General features: G+C 49.5%; 8 protein-coding genes across 8 annotated transcripts; 5 read left to right on the forward strand and 3 right to left on the reverse strand.

The window, feature by feature from the left end:
- The first annotated feature begins 2,773 nt into the window (after window positions 1-2,773).
- zipD (short coiled-coil protein) lies at window positions 2,774-5,604 on the forward strand. Its single transcript, XM_744370.2, has 2 exons — window positions 2,774-4,251; window positions 4,318-5,604. The coding sequence occupies exons 1-2, from the start codon at window positions 3,932-3,934 to the stop codon at window positions 4,502-4,504; spliced, it is 507 nt and encodes a 168-aa protein (XP_749463.2). The 5' UTR covers window positions 2,774-3,931; the 3' UTR covers window positions 4,505-5,604.
- Window positions 5,605-6,341: 737 nt separating this feature from the next.
- Window positions 6,342-10,139, reverse strand: artA (14-3-3 adaptor artA). The gene is made up of 6 exons (XM_744371.2): window positions 8,957-10,139; window positions 8,238-8,311; window positions 7,870-8,176; window positions 7,546-7,787; window positions 7,412-7,482; window positions 6,342-7,355 (listed from the first exon to the last, which is right to left on the reverse strand). Exons 2-6 carry the CDS (start codon window positions 8,296-8,298, stop codon window positions 7,251-7,253), a joined length of 786 nt encoding a protein of 261 aa, XP_749464.1. The 5' UTR covers window positions 8,299-8,311; window positions 8,957-10,139; the 3' UTR covers window positions 6,342-7,250.
- A 439-nt stretch (window positions 10,140-10,578) lies between these two features.
- Window positions 10,579-10,746, forward strand: AFUA_2G03300 (uncharacterized protein; the record flags this gene model as incomplete). Its single annotated transcript, XM_744372.1, has 1 exon — window positions 10,579-10,746. The coding sequence occupies one exon, from the start codon at window positions 10,579-10,581 to the stop codon at window positions 10,744-10,746; it is 168 nt and encodes a 55-aa protein (XP_749465.1).
- An 851-nt stretch (window positions 10,747-11,597) lies between these two features.
- Window positions 11,598-13,846, reverse strand: AFUA_2G03310 (putative nucleoporin Nsp1; the record flags this gene model as incomplete). The annotated part of the gene is made up of 3 exons (XM_744373.1): window positions 11,598-11,807; window positions 11,886-12,009; window positions 12,069-13,846. The coding sequence occupies 3 exons, from the start codon at window positions 13,844-13,846 to the stop codon at window positions 11,598-11,600; spliced, it is 2,112 nt and encodes a 703-aa protein (XP_749466.1).
- A 574-nt stretch (window positions 13,847-14,420) lies between these two features.
- On the forward strand, window positions 14,421-16,363 carry AFUA_2G03320 (DUF5102 domain-containing protein; the record flags this gene model as incomplete). The annotated part of the gene is made up of 4 exons (XM_744374.1): window positions 14,421-14,511; window positions 14,565-15,188; window positions 15,288-15,550; window positions 15,677-16,363. The coding sequence occupies 4 exons, from the start codon at window positions 14,421-14,423 to the stop codon at window positions 16,361-16,363; spliced, it is 1,665 nt and encodes a 554-aa protein (XP_749467.1).
- A 425-nt stretch (window positions 16,364-16,788) lies between these two features.
- AFUA_2G03330 (phytanoyl-CoA dioxygenase family protein) lies at window positions 16,789-17,745 on the forward strand (the record flags this gene model as incomplete). The annotated part of the gene is made up of 1 exon (XM_744375.1): window positions 16,789-17,745. One exon carries the CDS (start codon window positions 16,789-16,791, stop codon window positions 17,743-17,745), a length of 957 nt encoding a protein of 318 aa, XP_749468.1.
- Window positions 17,746-18,003: 258 nt separating this feature from the next.
- AFUA_2G03340 (rRNA-processing FCF1 family protein) lies at window positions 18,004-19,443 on the forward strand. Its single transcript, XM_744376.2, has 4 exons — window positions 18,004-18,176; window positions 18,239-18,474; window positions 18,547-18,712; window positions 18,784-19,443. The coding sequence occupies exons 1-4, from the start codon at window positions 18,141-18,143 to the stop codon at window positions 18,922-18,924; spliced, it is 579 nt and encodes a 192-aa protein (XP_749469.1). The 5' UTR covers window positions 18,004-18,140; the 3' UTR covers window positions 18,925-19,443.
- A 14-nt stretch (window positions 19,444-19,457) lies between these two features.
- Window positions 19,458-23,888, reverse strand: AFUA_2G03350 (MIZ zinc finger domain protein). The gene has a single exon (XM_744377.2). The coding sequence runs from the start codon at window positions 23,112-23,114 to the stop codon at window positions 19,671-19,673; it is 3,444 nt and encodes a 1,147-aa protein (XP_749470.1). The 5' UTR covers window positions 23,115-23,888; the 3' UTR covers window positions 19,458-19,670.
- Window positions 23,889-23,933: the final 45 nt, after the last annotated feature.

Genomic DNA, 23,933 nt, shown 5'->3' on the forward strand with positions numbered 1-23,933 from the left:
AATGTGAAAATGGCGCGATTACAATTTGCCCACTCACTCCAAGGTGGACTGGACGCAATATGTGCTCCGTACCTAGGTACCTGAGGAGCCCAACTTGATACCAAAAAAGAATCTACAACATGTCTAGTGTTTCTGGCTTCCTCTAATTAACATAGATTGTCGAAATTGTTATATAATTTGAGTGCGCAAGTCCGTCCCTCCTTTTCATTACCGTACGATTATCCACCCATAAAGCCAAGTCAAGCAGACCCATTGGGCTATTTAACCCTCGGGCAGCGGAAGGCATCCGGCTCCAATCATGTAGAGTAGCACAACGTCCTTTGTTTCCCTCCGTCGAAACACCTTACTGGCACGAAACCTTAGCTCCGAAGGATGTGAACAAGAACTGTCGTATTTGGCTGTTGGCCAATTTTGAACATTCTTGATTGGATTCAGTGATATTACTGCTCACCATAACCCTCTCAAGTTTCTTCCCTTGACGTGATGATTCGAGTCCACAGTCCATGGCAAAACAAGATCCATCACTGTTGTAATTCGTGCTGTTGTGGTCTTTCAAAGCGCTAAATTAAAAGGGATATATTCACGGACATGGTTTACAGTACGGAGTACAATGACGTGATTGCCGTCATGGCGCCGATAGTTGCCCTAAAAAGGTGAGAAATGGTGGACTTTCCCAGCGGTCACTTCAGCCCACCGCAAGGGGGCTGTTTTTCGCACAGTAGAACTTACCGGAGGAGTTAGACTAGTTGACTCCCAGTAAATGGAAGCGTTGGAGAAAATTCTCTTTACCTTCCCAAATAGAAATCCTTCGTTTACGAAGTTGTCGGAGATTTAGTCACCTTGTTACATTTTCTTGTGTTCTTCTAATTTTCATACTTGCTTTTTTTTTGGTGACCCATTTTTTTCATTTGTTGACCAATGATAAAAAAGGCACAAGGTACACCCTTTCTTTCTTCTCAGTGTTTTGTTGATTCACAACGGCGGTTGTGAAAGGGGTTCACTTCTAGTGCAGTCCCTTTTGGCACTGATGTTGTTGTAGCTAAGAGTTAGAAAACAATAGAGCATGCTGTTAGTACGGAGCATTATTAGCGGTATGACAGAGGATCAGTATTACTACATGGTCCATCTGCACATCCAATCTACATGTTAGATTCCAAACTTCAGCTAGCAATGCCTGTATGTATATGTTGGGTGAAATCGTGGTACAAGGCCGAGCGACGATATTCCGATCTTCAGATACCCTCAACTGAGTACAGCGATGAATTCTGTTTGTCCGTCTTTGTCAGCCATTCTCATACGGAGACACTTGGATTATACACAGGGAATGACGATGATAGTGTGCGCTAGACTGTAGAGTGTAGAATTAGATGTAGATGGACTGTCAAGTGGTTCGATCTGAGTGGAGCGAATGCTTCCGACCATGATCGGCGTGCTGCACATCCCTGCCGTTTCACCTCACTCCTAGTAAGGCGCAACCATGGTTCCGTCAGAAAAATTGTCGAACCCACGGGAATGGATCATCCTTCTTGTACTTTTCATCCTACAACTTGGTAACCAAAAGATCACCGTCTTGATTTCTCCGCTGAATGCGCGGTCATCCATGACTGAATACGATGATGTACAGTCAGACTGCAGGATAGCATAATTTCAACGCCGTGAACCGGAGGAGGTCATTTAGATTCTCTTAATTCTCATACTCATCGCTCGGATCTTGACACTGGTCTTTGAATCACTCGTTATTACGGATTTTGAGCATACTTTCGAAGACCAGGGTACATCCGACATTGTCAATACCTTGTTGTGACTCGATCGTCATTGCAGGACCTTGTCCCTCGAGGGCCCCATTGGACTCATTAGGACTTAGTTCACCCCACTGATGGCTGCGAAGACCTACAGTAGCATTTTGTTCTTCCCCAGTTTCTAGTCGGCTACAGTGGCGACATGAATATGACCAGGCTACGGAGTACCCGAAGTCAAGACTTGCTGCAGACGATCTAGGGATCTACAGTGTTTCTTTTTCTTCAAAGAACTTTTCGTCATATTGGTCCTTCAGCGTCGGTAAATCACGTTCCTCGGGACAGAGCATATGCGATCAGCCAGTCCATATACATCTTCATGTAATTGCTTCGATATTCCTACGAAAGGAAGCTCGCGTTGGATTGTGAGGATCATTCATTCCTCCAAGAGCCAACCACATGAGTAGTGGTTGAAGACGGCAATTACTTAGTTACCTAGGACAGAGTTGTAGTCATTACGCCCCTTAGACTAGGTTAACGCTAACCGTTCTGGCACTAAAGGTAATCACCGACCGAGCTTTTTCGCTGGAAAACTCACTAAAACCAGACTAGATTGAATAGGTTGAAAAGAGGAATCCACTGACCAGCCGCCACCGCTAATTCTACTGGAACCGCGCCAAATGGGGCGCCTCTTCACCGAAATTCCAACTGCCTTTGACTCTGTATCCATATGCGCGTATGACCATGCTCTGAATTCACTAACTCCTTTTAGCGGTATCAACTCCGTGGGTCTAACAACAAAAGGAATGCTGAAATCAAGTGGCGGCCACGAGTCTTCCTGCCCCTAACTTTATCTGGTTAGACATTTGTACCTAACAAGACTACCAATACCAGATTTTGATTACTCCTTCCCGCCAAAAGTACCACTTCTTAGGTACTCCATAGGTACAGAGTCTGTACTTCTACACTAAGACAAGTGTACGTACCCTCTCACATCGAGGGTTCCATACTCCTCCTCAGAGGAAGCCGGCCGGGAGCATATTTATCTATTACCTATCTTGTTGTTACCAGCAGTTTTATAAAATCAATATTTCATATTATATTTATTTTCAATATTCATTTTTAATTTTTTCAGATTGATATTCAATATTGGTAATTTTTTTTCACCAGTTACTCCATCCAAGCATCATCTCCCCCAGCTACCACACTTCTTCCTACTTTTTGATCTTACCAGTAGTAATCATAATTTAATATGGTTCCAATGAACACTCCTACCGCTACAAACTGCTAACTAGCTTCCATTACGGAGAACCTCCTACTCACCTAGTAGTCTACCAGACAACTCACTATCTGCCTACCTACTCTGTACTCGTACTCCATACACTAGAGTACTGTCAATCATTTTGATTCTATTTCTTTCTTTTTCCCTCCCCTCTTTTCTTCTTACTACGTACACTCCGCCTTGCCGCCTTCCTACTTACTCTGAAACTATTTTCCTCTTCGTTTCCTCAGTTATCTCCCCGCCGTTGTTGTTTTTGACACTCCCGCCAACGTACTTCACACTGTCCACCTTCTACCTCCTATCCGCCCGTTTTCGGACTGCGACCGGGCCCCGTTTCCACAAGCGCTTCTTGAACGCATCAAAAACTGGGAACAGACTGAACGAGAAAGAGGAATCGCTGGATTGACAATCGACTCAGAGAACAAACACTCTAAATTCTTTCTATCCCGAGTTTTCGGAACCTCGACATCTTTTCGCTAACCTGATAAACGCTTACCCGAAACTCTCCCTTTCCGTTTCTCCTGACTCGTTCCTGGGGTCACAACTCTCCTACTATTCAGCATCTTTTTCGTCCTTTTTTGTAGCAATTGGACTTTACTCAAATTCTCAATCTGTTCATTATCAGGATTGCAGAAGGTCTTCGCTACCACTTTCGGAGAGACGTTCGCTCACCTACTTGGTCCCGACAAACTACCTCGAGCGACGAACACAGATTTAATCTGAGTAAATCGCTGGAGGTAGTACCAAATATCGGTTCTCTCACTGATCGTACTGGCGAAAGATTTCTGTTAGGCAGGAAACGACAAGGCTAAACCTTCACAGCCATTCTACGCGGATCGTCAGTTTGCTTTTTCCCAGGAAGCCACGGACCCTCTCAAGAGTCAACGACCCCCGCCACCATTGCGGAAGTACCATGGCATCTACGTCGGATGTACACGGATCCTCGCCTATTGCAAGTCTACCACAACCCCATGATACCGGTCGCGTACACATGTCCTCCCTCTCTTCATCTTCTTCCATATCCGACGCAGAAAGTGAACGAAGGGGTCGTTCTGAACGCCCTCGAATGGCTAGCCGAAAGCCAAGTGCATCAATCCTAGTGCCTCGCGATCATCCAGAAATCGAAATCGAAGAGGAAGAATTCCCGCCCGACGACGCTCGAGCCATGAGTCCCCGTCGCAATTCTGCTGATCTGGAGCGCTTGGGCAAGGAGGCAAGACAAACCTTGCAGGAGTGAGTTTACCGATACACCACCTACCGTGGTAGTAGTGCTGTGCTAATTTTTGTTTTATAATCTAGGCAAGCAAAGGCTCTTCAGTCCTCTCTCCAAGCTCTTGCAGAACGTATTGAGGCGGTCAAGTCCGATCATGACAAACTCGAAAGCGAGAATAAATTTTTGCAAGACTATATCGGCGGACTTACGCGCAACATGACCAAGGCCGAATTGACGAGATCGAGTACCAAAGTCAAGAGATCGCATAAATAACGTGTGCGCCACCTTAGACCCCAGAACCGACAGGATCAGCGGCCTCGGTGACGGGGCAATATGATGTTGAGAACATTCATGCCCGGGCATGCTGAATCTCGGCTTACATCGACTTCTGTCCATCTACACTTCATACTTCGATCGATACTACACAGCATCTTTACTAGCTGGATAACAGTTTGCAGACTCGATGAGTCGCAGAACAGCCACTTTGCCATTACAACAATAACAGAATATCTACCCAAGCCGGGTCCGTGCTGCTGCAGACCTGCAACTTACATTATTGACAACTTTTGAACATGACATTGTTCATTCCAATGTTGGTTGCCTTGCCGGAATTGTCTAAAGGTCCTTCAAGCGGACTCGTCTCAGTTTCGCGCCTACCATTGCTCAAAAAGAACAAATCTAACAACCCATGACGTTTTCAATCAAGCGGCGATCAAGCCCTCTGTACAACAACACACTTCAAACAACAAATCAAATTCTGCAGGTGATGGTGTCCGTGCGATATGCCCAAGGGAGAGAGAAAGTGTGACATCACAACATGCCATGTGTTGCTATGGAATTCGATCCGCCGCCTTGAGTCGTGCATGATTTCTGCCTTGTATATCCTTGCGGCTGATCTTGAGACATGCCTTACCTACACTTTACTGCCTTGCGAGGGTTTCGGATTACATCCCGTTCCGTTCTTGGGCAGCCTTGACTTTATTGTCGTTATTTTCACTTCTTTCCCCTCCCCCCCTTTGCCTCATATTTTCTCTCTTTCATTTACCACGGTGGCCTAGTGTATTTTTGTGGCATAGCACGCTCGGCGTTTGGTTGTGGGATCATTAACCTAGACTTGAATGACATTGGAGCCGCACTAGGACGCATTTGATCTCATGGTCAGAAAAATTGCGGGAAAGCATTTTCATGGAGCAGCCAGTGAGGTTTCATTTACTTTTCGCGTGTACATTTGTCCCGTCTAGGTCTCATGGCTGTGTTTGTTTGGCTCTGAAAGACATTTGCTTAACCATACCCAAGGGTGCACAGTTTGATATTAGTTAGTATGACTGAATTGAGTTCAATATAAACTTCTATCCTGGGCATATTTTCACCTCAAAAAAAAAAAAAAAGGGCGCTCCGGGAATCAAGGAATCAATCAAGATGGCATTTCTCTCTCCCTGGCAAGAGGCATTTATTGCACCAACCAGGCTTAACCTCCGAGTGCTTGAACTCCCGCTTCGTACTGATGTATTCTGTACCGGGATGATTGACGCAGTGCATCGAGCCAGCCACTTTAGTCTTCCTGGCTTCAATTCACTGCCAAAGTGCGAAACTCGAGCGCCACATACCACATATCGCACTCCCACATACTATTCAGATCTAACCGCTATGGCGAGGATCCAGTGGCGCACATCATAATGCATTCATCTTACAAACTAGTATAGACGTTTAATACCAGTCGTCGTAGCGTCAGCAATTCCTCTATCCACAAGACAATACGCATTGCAGCGTGCTCCTAGTATGGAGAAGACCACCAGAAGTCAGTTCAGTTACTCCCATCGAGACATCACAACTGATGCAAGCGAGATAAACCAAGCCGAAACGCCATCGACTCTGCCTTTTTGTAGGAAGGATAACAAGAAATGCAGAAAATGAAACAAAGCCAAACAGAGAGGAACAATGACATCATCTTCAATCGTGCACGCCATATGGCCTATGGGGGGCGGGCATCGTCATATTCTGAATATAACGGTGGGTCTTCTCTACCCCCCTGACGAAAAAAGAAATATATATATAAATATATATCCTGATGATCGATCGTAGTAGTACCTTTCGACGCCATAGCAGATATGGCAAATGTGGCTAAGCAACGGATATCCTATAATTTCCCCTATATAGATACCTATAACAAGGACAGGTTGAAATTAAGGGCGGCTGGGGCACGCCGCATACGTCATGGTTTCAGGATGTGAGGCTGAGGCGGAGGCGAGCGGCTATGGAAGATTGCGTGAGTATTCAGGTTGAGTAATATCCTGATACGTCTCATCGAGTTGGATCATAGGGACAATAGTCAAGTGACGTTCTGTTGTGTCCTGTGCCTATCCAAAAGATCGCGGCGCATAGATTGGGTTAACGAGTAGTTACTGTGGAGCCAAATTCCGCTTCGGGGTAAATTTCAACCTGCGCCTGGGTTTAGATCTAAATTTGAGCTAAGGCGAAGAATCAAACGCCGTGCGCGGCACAAAATACGTAGATAGGGAAACCAAGACAGGACCCGTGACGACAAGTCAGGACTCTCGGGTGTGTAAAGATTGGGGGGACTTGGTGGAGAGCGCGATTCTGTAAGACAGAAAGGTATTCTTTGGGTAATGGAGGTGATAAGCAAAATTGCAAACGAGAAAATTCACAAGACGGGTAAACAAGATGAAGGACGGGGACCATGGATAGATAGAACAAGGGCCATCAACCTAGATGCCAGGCAGAACTCTCAAGCAGCGCGACGTGACTATAGACACGAAAAGAGAGAAACGGTCCAAAGATCTTCACGAAATCGCATCTTCGTCCCTCTGTGCCAAGATCATCGGAGAGGTCCCCGGCCTAGAGGGCTAATAGTGACGTGAATGGGAAGTGCATCTTATCACCGCTCCTTCTCATGCGCTTCAGTTCTACTGTGCGCTAACAAGCAAGCCCCTCACCCTTGTTAGTTCCATCCGCGGTCGGACGCGAATTCCTCCATCTTTTTTTTTATGTTTTTCCTTGTTTATTCAGCGGGCTTCTCGCCCTCAGCGGCAGGGGCCTCCTCCTTCTTCTCGGCAGGAGTGTTCGACTCAGCAGCGGGCTCAGCCTCAGATGAGGTCCAGAGAGTCTAAGTCCGTTAGGACATACTCCATGAGAAAATCGTCCAAAGGAAAGGAAACTTACCAGGTTGTCTCTGAGAAGCTGCATGATGAGAGTGGAGTCCTTGTAGCTCTCTTCGCTCAGGGTGTCGAGCTCTGTGGCGTGTTAGTCTTCGTGCAACTCCATTGTGTGTTATCGCGGATATAGAGTTGACATACCAGCAATGGCATCATCGAAAGCGAGCTTGGCAAGGTGGCAAGCCTGGTCGGGAGAGTTGAGGATTTCGTAGTAGAAGACGGAGAAGTTAAGAGCCAATCCAAGGCGGATGGGATGGGTGGGAGCGAGGTCGGTTTGAGCGACTTCGGTAGCGTTCTTGTAAGCCTCGAGAGAGGCGTCGGCGGCGGCCTTGCGGCGGTCGCCAACGGCGAACTCGGCAAGGTAACGGTGGTAGTCACCCTTCCTGTTGATTCAAAAAGATGAGAAATCAGTACATTCGCCCCCACCTTCTTCGTAATCTGGCAGAGAGGATAAAGACGACGTACATCTTATGGTAGAAGACCTTGGACTCGCCACTCGCAGCAGAGGGGATCAGGTGCTTGTCCAGAACGTCCAGGATGTCGTCGCAGATCTTAGCAAGCTCGGCCTCGATCTTCTGGCGGTACTCCTTGATCAGAGCGACCTGGGACTCGTTGCCCTTCGATTCCTCCTTCTGCTCAATCGAGGTGACAATTCTCCACGACGCACGTCTGGCTCCAATGACGTTCTTGTAGGCGACAGAGAGAAGATTCCGCTCCTCGACGGTGAGCTCTACATCGGAGGAGGCCACAACCTTCATGTTCTCGACCATCTCTGAAGCGAAGCTGTTAGTCTGAGAACCTCAATAGATTGGGCGTTGCTTCAGATAACAAACCTTCGTAGCGCTCAGCCTGCTCGGCGAGCTTGGCCAGGTAAACAGCATCTTCGTGACCCATTGTGGAGGAGGTTCTGATCAACACTGGCGGTTAGCAACAGCTTTTATCAGTATGAACAAAATGAATGGTCAAGAAGCAATCTCGTCTGGTTGTGAGGGATGTCCGGGGAGCCGTGCGATACTGATCGTGTAAAAAAGGGCGAGGGGCAATATGACGGCAGTCACAGGGTCGCAAGTGAGGCTGCGAAATCACGTTGGTGATTCGACGGGCGCCGAGTACAATACCCCTCCACGAACTCTCCCATCTTGAGGCTCCCATTCGATACAGCCTGGGCAAAAATATCGTGTTTTGCAGCCGATTTTTTCAAGATTATGGAATCAAGGCAGCTGGAAGAAGTCATGGAATATTGTTGACATTCTGGGCTGCGCTAGCGCTGCCTCCCTTAAGGAGATCCGTTCATATGCGTTGTTGGAAGGTCCCATTCCGACAGACATGGGAGGGGTGTGAAGCGGTTGTCAAAACAAGATCTGATCCGGCGATTACACAGTTTTGGCGATTGAATGGCCACAAATTCCATCCCTGCACGCCCAGACGAGATTTTTGTGCGGCTTGCAAGAGTAACGGTAAGGTTGCAATGTGGTGATGATGAGGTTGACCATCATTTGGGAAGCAGTGGCTCAGGGAGAAAAGGAGGGGAAACATGCAGAAGAAAACTCACCTAACTAAACGGCCTGATAGGAGTTTTTTTTTTAGAATGAGAAGTAGATAAATGAAGGGAAGGAGAGCAAGGTTGTTGGAAGTTTTGGAGGTAAATATTTGGAGTTGGAAATAGAAGATGGGGGAAGGAAAGTTGAAGTGGGAGGGGAAAAGAGAGAGGGAGAGACAAGGGAGAAGGGGGGAAGAGGGGGACTAGCGGCGGCGGTGGTGGTAATAGTAGATAGTGGTAGGTGAGAAGCAGGAGTGCCGATACTGGTGCTGGTTCTGGTGCTGGCGCTGGCGCTGGCGCTGGCTGGCTCTGGTACTACTCCAGTTACTATTTGGCGGTAGTAGTAGGAATAATAATTTTCATGAGGCTGCTTGCTGTCTGGCTGAGAGAAGCACAACAGAATCCAAGAGAACAATGCAGTGACCTCTCTCTCCTCGACGACACGTGATTTGCTGCTTGTTTTTACTATCCCTAGAGTGGGAGGGATTATTCGGGTGGTATAAAAATTCAGAATTCTCTTCGATTGCTTATCATCTTACTCATTTCACAGCTCTCTTCCAGATTTCATACAATGATCCCATTCTTCACTATAATGAACTGCTTCTCCTGTCTCCCTGTCTGTCTCCCTCCCTCCTATCTCCAGACCACCTCTTGGTCGTTTGTGTGGTTCGGTGGGCCATCCATCGTCATCCCTATTTCACATCCGCCAATCGTCCCGCGGGTATGAGAGATAGGATCCTCCTTTCGTCCTCCAAGGACTTGAATTTTTTTTTTTTAATTAGCCATGATCTATCTATACTAGTGATTGAAGCTCCTCTGTAAACTACATGACACCTCACTGGAGAACAATCCTTCATATTAGACTTCATGGTGCGAATCTGTACTGGAAGAGCCAGGACCGGATCTTAAATACCTTACTCCAGACTCTGGCTGCCACCAGGGAACTTTTCCATGGTTTATCAAGGCTATGCACCCGCAAATGAACGAGTAGTTCTCTTGGGTGGATAGTAGGTAGGAATATAATAATAGTACTCCGTAGATTGTTGAAGTCCTTGACGAACAGCTGCACCTTGAAGCTGCGCTGCTGACTGTGAGCTATTGATCCCTCGCGACCCTCGTCCTCATTGCCTTTATTTTTTTTTCTGGCAGAACGAGGCTTAGATCTGAATAGTTCCTTGTTGGCCGTCATGAGAATCTAGAAGCACTCAACACAGAAACGGCTTTTGGTGTTCACCTGACCTCACCAGACACAGATCATGTAAGCAGGCTATCCCCCCTATTCTGCACTAGTACCGACCGGGTAAGCAAGTATTTCGACCTGACTAACACAATAGGTCACATGATATATTGAGCTCTTTCATGTCGTCATAAGTGATTCCGGCCGACGGCATTAAGGCCCAGTCCAGGTCCGAGACTTGATTGACAGGCAGCACTGGCGAGCTAACCCAACTGAGCTGAGAGGTACCTCGTACAATCAAGCCACCAACACCACCATCACCAACCACTCATAAAGAGCCGTCTTTCCTCCTCATCATATTCTCTGACACACATCATTTTCCATATTGTCATTTGTTCACCAGTTCCTACCATTCTTTCTGCCATCCCATTCTCGTATAACAGCATCCATCTCAAAAATGCTCCGCCAATCCGTCCGTCCCCTCACAACCGCCAACCGCGCTCTCACCCGCTCCTTCTCTGCTCTTGCTCCCAGAATGGGTGAAGGCGACACTGGTGCTCCTCGTCCTGGCGGCATTCAGAGCGGGTATGTCTCTTTTCTCTGTATCTCTCTTCCTTCGTCTTAAGTGCGCTGGCGCTGTTTCTGTCGCCTAAACGGATGACATCACTTATTCCCGACCGGAAGCTGTTGAGAAAGGGCTAACTGGTCAATCTCTTGTAGGGATTCCTTTACACGCCGGGAAGCTGCGCAGGAAAGCATGTACATCCATGAGAAGGAGAAGGAGAAGTATGTTTCACACCTTGATTTTTGATGCCGCACTCCCGGCAATGGGTCGATGAACGGGATACTAAAATGTCCGATCGCCAGGCTCGCAGCTCTCAAGAAAAAGATCCAGGAACAACAAGAGCATCTCAATGAGCTCGATAAGCATCTGTATGTCCCTCTGAATCACCTTCGTTCTCTTCTATTTATATATCAAGCGACAAAATGGCTAACCTCTGTTCTACCTGCAGTAAGGAGCTCTCCCGCAACCAGGGCGGCGAGAATAACTAAATTCGAACAACATCTACCTTAACCATACCTGCACATCTTAGAATCCAGAGGTTACCCAACGGTGCAACTGACTCTCAACGTTGCCTTTCACATTATTATGAATGACCATGTCCACTCTTCCCATGTAATTTGTCTGACTGCCGTCTGGCCGCAAATCACAAGAATTATCACTATCAAGAAATATCACTCTCTGGAAGCCATGTCGAAGCCTAGCATAAACTACTATCTGTCCAGTTCCTGAATAGCCTAATCCCACGGAATGAGGTCGCAAACCGCAAGCAGTGATTGTGAGCTTGGCAATGAATTAGCTCAAATCATCTTCGAAAAACCATTATTCCTAGCATTGAAATTGCAATCGCTGTACCGATCCATCATCCCCGATTCCTTCGCTCTAGTAATCAGAAAACATGAATGAGGAATCAATCACCGCCGTCCCATGTAGGAGCGATAGAAGTCATCCGCAGCACTTCCGCCGCCCAGCCCAGAGCTGCTGAATCCATGACCAAACCGCGACGACAATATATGTCCAGACTTTTGCGCGGCGCTGACCTTTGCCTGGAGCTCGGATGTGCCCTGGTCGATAAGCTGCAGTTGAGAAAGATGCGAGTTGAGGATGCGCACGATTTGAGAAATCTAGGCAGGTTCGTTAGCACAAACGATGCTGACTGAAATGATACCCTCTAAAAAAAAAACGATCACAAGTGTACATACCGGCTCATCGGCCTTGTTGGTCTTGCTTAGAGTAGCCGAAGCACCATTGACTTCTTCAATCATGCTCGTCAAATCCTTGCCCATTTCGTCCAACTGCTCGGACAGCCTTTCGGCCAGTTTGTAGCTATTGCCGAGATTAGCAGCTGCCATACGAATCGGTATTTAGGGAGTAACGTCACATACGTTCTTTCACGTTCCTGATCCGGCCCTTGCAGGGCTTCGCCAGGTCCCACTTGTTTCGACATCATCTCATCCACCTCACGCTCATACCGATCCAACCACGAGCTAAGCTCTTCCTGCTGCCCTTCAACGGATGCGAGCTGGCGCTCGATCTCCTGTGTGGCCCGGTCGGCATCGACTGTACTGCCATAGAGTTTTTGGACCTTCGCAGTATTCTCCACCAACATACGGTCCCATTCCGCAACCTTCTCGGCCTGCTCCCGGAATTCCTTTTGGTACTTGGTCAAATCGGTAGCCCACCTCGTGATAATCTCATCCATGGTCTTGTTCTTCAGGCGAGACTGCGCCGGAGGCGTTGGGCCAACCGTGGATGCTCCAAGAGCAGTACCTCCGGCCGCTGTGGTCGTCCCGGCAGCGGTTCCAGTAGTGGTGGGCGTTGCCGATGTTGCCGGGCCGGAAGTCGCTGTGAGCGACGGCTTGGCACCAGCAGTGGTTGCAGTGGCGCCCGCAGCAGTGCTCGGGGCCTGTGTGGAGGATGTGGTCTCAGCAGGTTTACCGAACAGTCCGCCGGTCGCCGCTGCGGGTTGAGAAGCGGGAGCGGTGGTGGTTGTTGCCGCACCGGTTTCCGCAGGCTTGGACGCACCTAGTCCACCAAACAGACCACCTCCAGCTGGAGCGGCCGCTGGTGTAGTTGACGGGGTCGCGGACGTAGTACCTCCAAGACTGGGGAATAGTGACTTTTGCGGAGTGTCGGATGATGTGGTCAAGGCTGTAGAAGGTTGGCTGGTCGTGGTTGTGGTAGTTGTACCGAGAGACGGGAAAGCAGGTTTCGACCCTGAATCGGCGCTAGAGGATGGCATCTTGAAGAGTGAGGACCCTTGAGCTTGCCCAGCGGGTGCTGACGGGGCAGCTCCAAAGAGGGGTTTCGCAGCACCGTCAGCAGTGGTTGTTGGGGTTGTTGATTCCGCAGGCTTGTCCTTGGCTGCATTGCCGAACAAACCACCGCCACTGGGCGCCGACGGAGTCGTTCCAAACATTGGTTTTTGTTGAGCGTTCGACCCAAAGAGACCACCTCCGCTAGATTGTGACTGTTGAGCTCCCCCAAAAAGTGTAGACGTCCCGCCCGTCGCCGGCGCCGTCGTGGCTGTGGGAGAGGCTGTCGATGAGGAAGTAGTTGTTGCGTTCAGTCCACCGAAGAGACCGCCTGGTTTCTGAGCTGCCTGTCCGAAAAGCGACTGTCCCTGCCCGGCCGCGGTTCCCTGTGGCGGAGGGCCAGCAGGTGTGGTAGAGGTGTTGCCGAAGAGTGAGCCTCCGGATGGCGCAGGAGTCGCTGCGGCGCTTCCGAATATATTCCCAGCAGGCTTTGCGGCATTCCCGAAGAGAGCATTGCCGCCGGTTTGCCCAGAAGCAGAAGACTCTCCTGGTTTGGGTGTCTGCGATCCGCCGCCAAACAAGGACGGTGACTGAGGTGTGCTACCAGACTTGGTTTGAGTTCCAAAACTAAATGCAGGCGTACTTCCGGTAGGTGTGCTGCTGCTCGTAGCACTGGTACCACCACCAAACAGGGTATTGCCAGATTTCCCCGTCGCAGGTGCCGATCCGAATAATGAGGGTGTAGAAGTGCCGCTAGAGGAAGCTCCTACATTGCCAAAGAGACCACCTCCGGTGGTGGTGTTGGAGCTGTTCTGATTGGAGCCAAAAGCGTTGCCAGCAGTTCCAAATAGACTTCCGCTTGAGGCGCCGCTGGAGGCCGGCGCACCAAAAGAGAATGTGTTCGACATGATGAGAAACGTTTGCCGGGGGGTGGGGATTATCAGGGCTGCCCTGGTGACTGTCAGAAGGGACGGAAAGAAAAGCAGTTGTGGAGGGTACTTAGGAAAAATCAAAATGAGAGAAACTTACTGCGCCCGGAGAAAATGAGACCTGTCAAGGCAGAATTCGCGAATGCGACGACTGTCGTTATTGGAGAAGCTTTCCTCAATTGCAACAGGAGTAATAGCAATGGCAAGCAACGAGGTGAAGCTTGCAGCTGTTAGCTGGAGCACAAGATGCTTTCTTTGGGGAGGGAAACGCGCGCTTCAACCCTAGTATTATTGGCGGCTGGCGCCTGGGGCAACTTTCACTGTTGATACCTCAGGCCACTACGAACGCAGTTTTATGTGTGCCTAAGGCACATGGCCGAGACTCCCGTAGAACCTGGTCATCGACAACAACTACATATTGATGACAACGTCATCCAATGCAAGGCATCCCTTCCTCACCTATATATCCATTATACCCTTCCTCCAGACATCCTTCTTGTCTCTACTGACCGGTTCTATATGAAATTCTCCCGGAAAAATTGAGTTGTCTTAGATGTCGGAGCGGCTCTCCCGTCCGTCCAGTCCATATCTGGAGCCCCCGAGAAGGAGTACTGAGTTGGAAGACTCGGGGGCTCAAGACTCAGGTAAGGGCTTTACCAACTCTCTCATGCTTCTGCGTAGCAATTGAATTAACTAGTCAATGCGGTTTCCTCAGCGGTTCCCAACAGTGATGATGAACATTTTTCGGACGCCAGCGAAGGCCACGAGCGCTCTCGTTCCCACCCACTCTCCGGTCGCACATCCCCTATCCCGTTGACTCGAGTTGAGAGGGTGGACGATCGACCCGCACACGGTGAAGTTCCCGGTACAGTTGCATATGAAAAAAGGGAACAAGACGCTGTCCCTGATGAAATTGAAATCATCCCGACGGGGTCACATAGCAGGAGCTCGTCCACTGTGGGCTCGCAAAACCGCCCATTGACTCCCGGAGGGTCGCCCATCCCTCGAACAATTGTTGAAAAGGTCGATGTAAATCAACCAAGCCATGGTGACGTCCCTGGGACGCTTGCATATGAGAAGCGTAGAGCAGACGCAGTACCAGATCTTGTCATCAAAGCGTCAGAACCGGACATCGATTCCCCTGCGGGTGACGCCGAATCAAACGAGCCTGGATCTGTCACCGGAATGCAGGTCCCTGCCACAGTGGTCTCACAAGTAGATTCAACGGCAATTGAAGACTCGACTTACAGTCTACAGGCTCATAGGAGGCGCCCAAGTGATGCCGCTCCAGATGTGATAGAGAAGATTTCAGATGCACCAGGTATGCTTCGAATCATCTTTTCATAACAGAGTCTCGGGGGACCATTGACCAATTCAGATCTACCCGATTCGTTACCAACAAATAGCTCCGCGCATCCAGATCACACCTCACTGAGAGGCTCGTTAACGAGTCAAAGCCTCATTCGTGATTCAGTTGAGGACGACCGTGACTACGAAGACAATGCGACACCCGAAACTCCTCAGGACCATGCAGCTGCGGACGATTTTGACGACTTTGCAGAAGAGCAAGATTTAGCAGATGATGACTTTGGCGACTTCGACGATGGCTTTCAAGAACCGGATGGAGAGACTGCTGAGCCAGAATTGATTGAGCCTCAGCAGCCTCTCCCGCATCCTTTAGCTGTGAGTATTCCTCTACGAAAACTTGTCAGAAATGGCTGTAGTATGAATTGAGCACTTTTTGCACGCATATATACTAATATCATTTCAAATTCGCAGCCTCCCATAATAGATTTCGACACCTTCCAGTCTTTTCCCGATCTCCACGCCGCCTTGGATCAATACCTCGACAAACTCTATCCCACTTCCAAGAATGTTGAATCGCTCCCTCCTCTAGAGCCAATCCAAGATGCCTCCTCCATCTTCAGTACTGAGCGATCCCTGTCACTTTGGTCTCAGCTCGTCGCGCCGCCGCCATTGCAGCCGCAAAACTGGGTCAAGTCGCGAATTCGCCGTCTTTTCTTGGTTTCTTTGGGCGTTCCCGTTGACCTGGATGAGATACTGCCGGCTTCAAAGCAAAAGAAGCTCGTGCTTCCATCTATCAATCTGAGCGGCTCAGACACTACTGGATCTGCCGTTCATTCACGCTCTCATAGTCAGGCCAGGAAAAGCGGCTCACAAGACGGCATTGACAGTCCCACAACGTCTGCTCCGACAGGTCGGCATCGAACATCTCGTCGCCGTGACCGGTCTCCGCCACCGCAGCTGGATCTGTCGGCCGTGCGGCGACTATGTGCCACCACCGATGCAGCATTGGACGGGTTGACCGACGCGGAGTTGAGGACGCACGTCAAGGAACTTGAGCAAGTCACGCTTCGGGCTAGTTCTGTCCTTGAATACTGGCTGAAGCGTCGAGATGGACTAGTCAGTGAGAGGGAGGCATTTGAAGGCGTGATAGAGAATCTTGTTAATCATGCAAGGCGTGTGAGGAAGTGAAGAAAGCACAGGTAATATCATATAATATGGGTTTCTTTCTTTCTTGTCTCTTTGGATATTATCTCTCGGTCAACTCATGGGAGAAGAGCGCTAGATACCAATCTTATTCTGTTCAAGGCGAGGTTGGAACCTCGCCATATCCTATCCGCCATGGAACACTGACTTTCCTCTTGAATTTTGGGTATATCTTCGCCCGATTTCGGGTGCCGATGGCTTTTTAGTCGCCAAATTGAATTAAAGTATATGAAATCATTAATTAAAGGTGTTGTCGATGGCCAGATTCATCCATCCATGCCTCCGTATCTGCCACCTCTGATCGGCTGGACTTTTCCGCTATCTACGACCCCCGCATGTTACCACATTTCCTTTAAAGACGCTTCATTTGCCCGAAATCATGCGCTCAACGCCCTGTGATTATCGTCGAAATGGCCTCCAAGCCATTGCCTCATCACTCGAAAGAAATTCCCAGCATTCACCTCACTGACACTGAAATATGCAGCCGGCAAATCAATTCTCATAATCTTCAGCGTGCTATCGAGGCTCTTCACCAGGATGGTGTTGTTATTGTGCAAAACGCAATTCCTCCTTTCTACTTGGATCAGCTCAACACTCTCATGACTCCTGACGCTTACACACTCTACGAGAAAAGATCCACGCACCGGAATTTTGGGCCCGAAACAGGGAACATCCAGCAAGAAGTCCCCGTACAAAAGGCCATTGACCGTTTTCGCGAGCAGATACCTGATGTTGAGGACGGCGAACCAAAGGCGCACGATCCCTTATCGATGATCATCGCAAACCCCTTCGCCACCGCTATCATCGAGTGCATGCTAGGTCCCAAGCCACAGCTCCGATTCCTCAGTGCAAACACGGCCTTCAGGACCAAAGAGGCAGGTCGTCAGCCGCCGCATATCGACGTCGCGTTTGACTTTCCCCGGGTTCCGTTCGGCTTCTGCGTGAACGTAAATCTGGTCGGAACGACAGCTACGAATGGCGCGACTGAGCTCTGGCCCGGCACGCACACTGACACTGATGTGTCGGTGCTAATGCCTGACAATGATGGAGTGATTCGGAAGGAGCTGGTGGAAGCGCGACGCAAGCTCTGTCCGCCGGTGCAGCCTCTATTACCCAAAGGGTCTATAATCATCCGGGACTTTAGGTTGTGGCATGCTGGGATGCCGAATCGAACGGATGAACCGCGGGTTATGCTTGTCACTGTGTTGTTCGCACGCTGGTATAGGAGCGAGCTGAGGATGAGACTTCCGGAAAGTTGCAAAGGTGAGATTGAGTGGGGAGATCTAGAGCCATTCGTGGACTGGATGGGGGAGGATTATGATTATTTGCAAGGTTCTCATGACCATGATTTTGTTCTGCTGCCATAATGACACCCGGGTAGTATCTTGAACAGTGAATATGCAGATGTAGTATGTTGGTGGGACATTGGGAGACAGTACGACAGTGGAGATTAAACCCAAAACATATTAAACAGTAATGAAGTCAACGGAATGCCCCTAAAACTTTCGCGAACACATGTCTACAAGTATTTCTCTATTTGTTGCTGTCTTCCCCGAATCTTGCGACGATATCGAGAGACCCACTGCTGAGTGGCTGCCAATTGAACGGCGAAACATCGGCCCGCAGAGATTTTCTCGAAAGCAAGCCAGAGGCTCAACTTTACATGAACAGTTTTAACGCCTTAACCTCGTCTTTGATTGAGTCCGATCAATCATTTGTCTGATCTCGAGAACTGTTTAACTGCAACAAATCATCAACCACCATGGGTATCGCCAAGAAGACTCGCAAGTTCGCGCAGGCAAGTCCACAAACCAACCACCAGCACCCAGCACCATACTAACTCAAGCAACGAACCAACAGGTCAAACGCGCCATCAGCCAGCGAGACAACCGCGTCAAGCAGCCCTTGAACGGCAAGAAAGAAGAGAAGAAGCCCCAAGGCGAAGAACTCGTCCGACACATCCCGGTTGCTCCATCAAACATGTTCTTCGCCGCTAACACCGCCCTGGGTCCTCCCTACACCGTGCTCGTGGATACCAACTTTGTTTCGCACACAATCCGTGCGAAACTGGATATGCTGCCTGCTATGATGGATCTGTAAGACTACCGCGTTTGCTAGCTGGCGAATTTGCATCGTAATGCCCCCCGAACGAGACTGACAGTGGCTAGGCTTTACGCCAAGTGCATCCCGACCTTCACAGACTGCACCATTGCCGAGTTGGAGAAGCTGGGCCCGAAGTTTCGGCTGGCGCTGAGGGTCGCAAAGGATCCGAGATGGAATAGGCTGCATTGTGATCACGCTGGTACCTATGCCGATGACTGCATTGTGGACAGGGTAAGGCTTCTCTCCCGCTCCCGAGTGTCATAGTTCGCAAGCCGTTTGCTAATTTCAATTCGGTGTGATAGGTTATGAAGCATAGGATCTACACCGTCGCCACGAACGATAAGGACCTTGTGCGGCGCATCCGCAAGATACCCGGTGTGCCAATTATGAAGGTTGCCAGAGGCAAATATGTCATCGAGCGGCTACCTGACAGCTTTGACTGAGCGGCTTGGACATTCTTACGAAAATTTCCTGTCGACGGTGAAATGCCGTGCACCAGGGAATTAGCTATCATCTTTGCATGTCATTGCGCTGTGTCTTGAGTTTCAAGGCGGCTATCTATCATCCAAGGTTGCTTCAGCGTTCCTTCCAAGGCAGTGCGAACATTTTCAGTCGAGCTGGGACGAAATAACAAAAGATGCACTAGGTTCACGAGTGTTGGGTCAAGAGTTGCTTTCACGCATGTTGCTGGCCGCCGCTCGAACCCAATGGCCTGCCCGCAGCCAGCAGGACCTGGCTCCCCACCAAGGTGAGTACCCTGATGCACGCACTCTCTGGGTGGATATGGGACGGCCGCAGGGGCGCTGTGGTGCGCTTTTTATTTCAGAGACTATTATACCCATCGCAGTGGTTGTCTTATACATGTCGTCTTATGACAAAATATAGCCATCTCTCTGGTTCCTCGTACCGAAACTTTCTCCCGTGCGTAATGCAACGTGATTTCGTTCCCAGTTTCCAAAGGCAATTGTCAAGACTACTTTTGTTCCAGAATCGTTCAATGGCAAAGTGTAGCAGTACGACGATAAATATATATATAATTTCTGCGCAAGAACATGGAATTGGGGTATCTTGTGCTGTAAAATAAATGAAAAACATCGACCAAAATGCATCACCGTGCAGATGGTATGCAGAAATCGAAAGCAATCAACTCCGTTGGATGTAGAGTGAGCGGCCTCATTAAATCACCTAGCTAATCGAGTTCGATGACCAAAGATGCTGAGGATTCGCGAGAAGCTAGCGATTCTCGACCAGCACCTTCTGTCTTCGGCCTCTGAGTTGCGAGAGGTGAAACGACGCCCTCACGTTTTCGTTTCAATGAGCTGCTTTCCTGTACCCGTGCAAGCTCCCTTTCAGATGAAGTAACGTCCCCATCACTCTTGAGCTCCCAAGATCCGTCCGCTTTGATCCTTATTGCTCTTGCTCCCTCAAGACAACCCGTGCGTACAAGTTCGGCACGGACTTCACTAAGAAAGCCATCGATGATCAAATGTTGAGGACGGGCGTCTGCGCCGCAGATTGGGCATCTCCAATTCTCCTTCAAGACAGCTTTACCCGCCTTGGAGGCCCTGGTCAAGATGTATGTCTCGAGGTCAAAGCATTCTACGTGCTCGCAAGTAATTCCGCGAGCAGGAATGTTGAATATTCGAGCCATAAACGGGTCCACTAGATTGACAGCGAGGTAGTCACTGATAATACTTAATTCATCGTCCGCAGCGCTCAAGGAAAGACGTCGACATATCCGCTCGCGAGACTGGGGTGCGGGTAGGGTCTGAGCGAGCTTCTTCACTTGAGCAAAACTGAGGATATCCATGACCTCCACCGCTAATGCATATACCACGTCTCTGCTCTCTGCGGCACTGCGGAGGAAATGCAGGGAGATAGTATTCAAGCCTTCTTTTAGGTGACCACTGATGTCAAGAGGAATATCTTTGCCGTTGTGAAATTTGCGGCGAACATAGAGTTCTACGCCATTCACAAAGATATAAATAACACTGGGCCACACAGATTCTGTGAGACACCAAGTATGCTGGCTCACCTCTTTCGCCGACGGCGAAATGCGAATACACCGCAGACGATAGATCAGACTACCATCAACCAGGGATCGCACTAGACGCTGGCCGATATCACCAGGCACGATTCGAGGAAGCCGGTCAAAGTCTGCTCGGGAAAGAGGAAACTGCCATTCAAAAGCAGACTCTGTCTGCCCCAAGGGAGTCGGCGGTACCGCGAACGATTTTAAATAATGGAACAGATTCGTCTCCTTGTCTGTAGTTTCTCCTCCCGTTCCCGAGAAAGTCCATTTGACTATGGGATCGCGGAGATGTGCTTGATGTAGGGCATGGCGGAGAGGGTGAGGCCGTGTCGTGGTAGATGGTAGGGGCCCCGGCGGAGGAAGGAGCGGCTGTGGTATCGGCGGGTTTTGCTGCGGTTGCTGCACCAGTCCTTGCACATGCCGCGTTTGAGTAGTAATGCGATGAACAGGAGTGGTGAATGACATAGCCTGAAGTGAAGGCTGCGGTGGGATTTGGCGGACATCCTGAGAAGGGGAGTGCGATACTACTTGCGCCTGATGTCCACCAGGTGCAGGCACCGGTGACTGAGCAGCCGTGCCTGTCATCTGCCCAGCTGGCACTTGAGAGGAGATGTCAAGCCCCCTGGGATGCACAAGATTTGGCCGTGCAGGGGGTGGATGCTGGGGTCTCTGACCATTCAGAAACATCGGCGCGGCACGATTCATGGCATCAGGAGCGTAAACAGCAATTGGCAGGGTCTGCGATTGAGAGCTATGTACGGGTACTTGCGCGGACGGCATCTGAGGGCTTGGGATTGCGACATATGTGATTTGCCCTGTGGGCCCAACGGGCTGCAATGAGCGCTGGGGTTCAGCTGCATGCTCCTGTGCCACAGGTGAAGTTTGTTGACCAACTGGCGATATCTGGGCACGGGAAAGGGCCTTGTATGCCTGGATCAAATGCTCGTTCTCGCGGTGAATCTGCTGCGGAGTGTGCCTGGAACCGAACCGTTCGACGTAATTCCGCTTGTTCTTGCTGTAGATACTCCGCAACTGGTCTTCATGCTGCGTGCCGAAAATCCTTCGGGACAAGGCTAGGAATACTATTGATAATAGTACGGTCGATGTTATGCCAAATTGCACGACTAATTCATCAATCAAAGGGGGATAACCGCGCTCTCGGATGTGACGATCAAAAGCCGTCCACTTTTCAGCGAACAATCCCAGGGAACGGGCGATCCGATGGAGAACTATTGGGAACTCACGTGTCTGACACATCACACCCAACGGCCGAGGAAAATTAACGCTCCACCTCAAGAAGTCGCCTGATAAACGGTGGTTGTCTACTAGAAGCTGCTGCACAACTTCCATGCCCGTCTCGTTTTGTCCGCTTACGTACGGTAACCGAGCAAACTCCGAAGGAGCAAAGGTGCGCAGGGTGTATATTTGATGAAGAGTTAGGTAGAACAAATCCTTTTCGTTACAAGCATCCCGTAGAAGACGTGTCCGTGGCAGTTCCACTGTCTCTGAGAGCAGCATGGCACTATCCGCTCTTGCCACGAAAGCATCCAGGGCCTCCTGCGACTGTGTCCAAAATGTCTGGTTGATGAAGGAAGTAGAAGGACCCAGGCCAACGGGGCTGGAAGGAATATGGTTCCAATCGGGCGGGGCGCTGGTCATCGACGGTCGAGACTGCTGCTGTGCTTCAGGGGGAGCCGGGGCTATGAACTGCTGAGGACTCTCAATCTCCTGGTGTCTCTGCCCGCCTCGAATTGTGGATGGCGCTGAAGTTTCCTCGGCCATCCTCTCCCCGCCCACTGTGGTCGGCGCTGCGGTGGCGGGCATGAGATTGCGCTGGTTAATTTGCCTAGGATTTTCCAGCTGTCTGTGTATCTGCATCGGCCCGGAGACTGGCGGAGGGGATGGAGGAACGCCATGTGACAGACAGCGGTCATTCCGGTCTCCAGCACTAGCAGGGCTAGGATGGGAGGCACTGCTTGAATCGGGAGACGGAAGCGAGGAGGACTGTGACTGCTGCAGCGGTTGAGTTGCATGGACGAACACCGTTGACTCATTTATCACAGGAGGAGCGCTGACATTCGGGGTAGCTGTTATGGTAGACACGGGGAGGCTTGGCGGTACCCCAGGGCAGGGAGGTAGAATTTCGCGATTTTGTGGAAGGATTCCCCCGGGCGTCACGGGTGACATTAAGACTGACGGCGGGGACGCAGTAGGAGCATTAATGAAGTTACCATTGGCAGTGAAGGCGACCTCATTATTATCTTTTTGGCTCTTCTGACTCCGCGGGACGATTGTGACGGAGGATGAAGGGGGGTCTTGTATGCCTTGCGGCCGACTTTTAGGTTGGTTGGCAATGGCAGAGGCAAAGGCAGAAGACGGAGCCGAGACAACAGCAAGTGAAGACTGGCAGGATGAATCGAGAGGAATGGTAGGAGCACCAGAAGCAGAGCTGATTGACACAGAAGGTGAAGCACCCAACATCCATGATCTCCGCACCCCAACACCGCCCAGAAATAAGTTTGCCGTTGAATTGGACCATTCCAGCTGGTGATGCGGATTATTAGGTAAATGCGGACGATTCTTGGTGGTCGAAGGACTCATGGTGAAGGGCAAACATGGCTTTTTCTCGTTTCCCCTAGGCGATGAATCCTTTTTCTCTTAGTTATGATTTTTTTTTTCCGCTTTATTTCTATCAAAGAAAATGAAGCAACAAGTAGAGATCGTCCTTGTAGTAGATTAACAATGCGGAGGTGTATTTATCTATGATCCCCTCACCGTTTGTTGTTGTCCATGCAGATCCAAGGAGACACCGTTTGTTCCAGGACCAGTTAGGATGGTGTTATGGGTGTCTGCACAGAAATCTAGAAGTTTCATCAAGAGGGAAATATAGAGATATGTAGCCTAGGTGAAATACTTAAGAGAGCTGGGGCGGGATTTAGTCTTATAATAGAACAAAGAAAAGGGCGATAAAGGAACAGAGAGACTAGTGAATAAGGAAAGTAGATGGTAAAGTACTAACTACCTAAGACACTGGATATAGAGCTTTAAGGAGAGTGATTGCTTATTATTTACTATTAACTCACAGGTGTCAGACAAGTGGTAGTTATTAAAAGTGAAAGAAAGAAAGTCTAGAATATTAATATGATTAACGTCCTAATGCTTATCTATATTCTATTTCTGTATCCACTCCTTTCCCTTACCGTGCCTCTGTGGCAATATCACTATGGAAACAGCCCTTTCAATGCACTTTCAAAGGTACCTGCAGAGGGATCTCGGGCAAATACAAGGTATGAGACTAATATCCATACGCCGAAGGAAATAGACAGCTGCATTAAGTATGTCCTTTATATAGACGGAGTATCGGGGTAGACAAACTGTGCCAAGAAACAAGAACGATGGCATGATACAGGTTTATATCGT

Source organism: Aspergillus fumigatus, chromosome 2, assembly GCF_000002655.1.
Source record: "Aspergillus fumigatus Af293 chromosome 2, whole genome shotgun sequence".
Classification (NCBI taxonomy): Eukaryota; Fungi; Ascomycota; class Eurotiomycetes; order Eurotiales; family Aspergillaceae; genus Aspergillus; species Aspergillus fumigatus.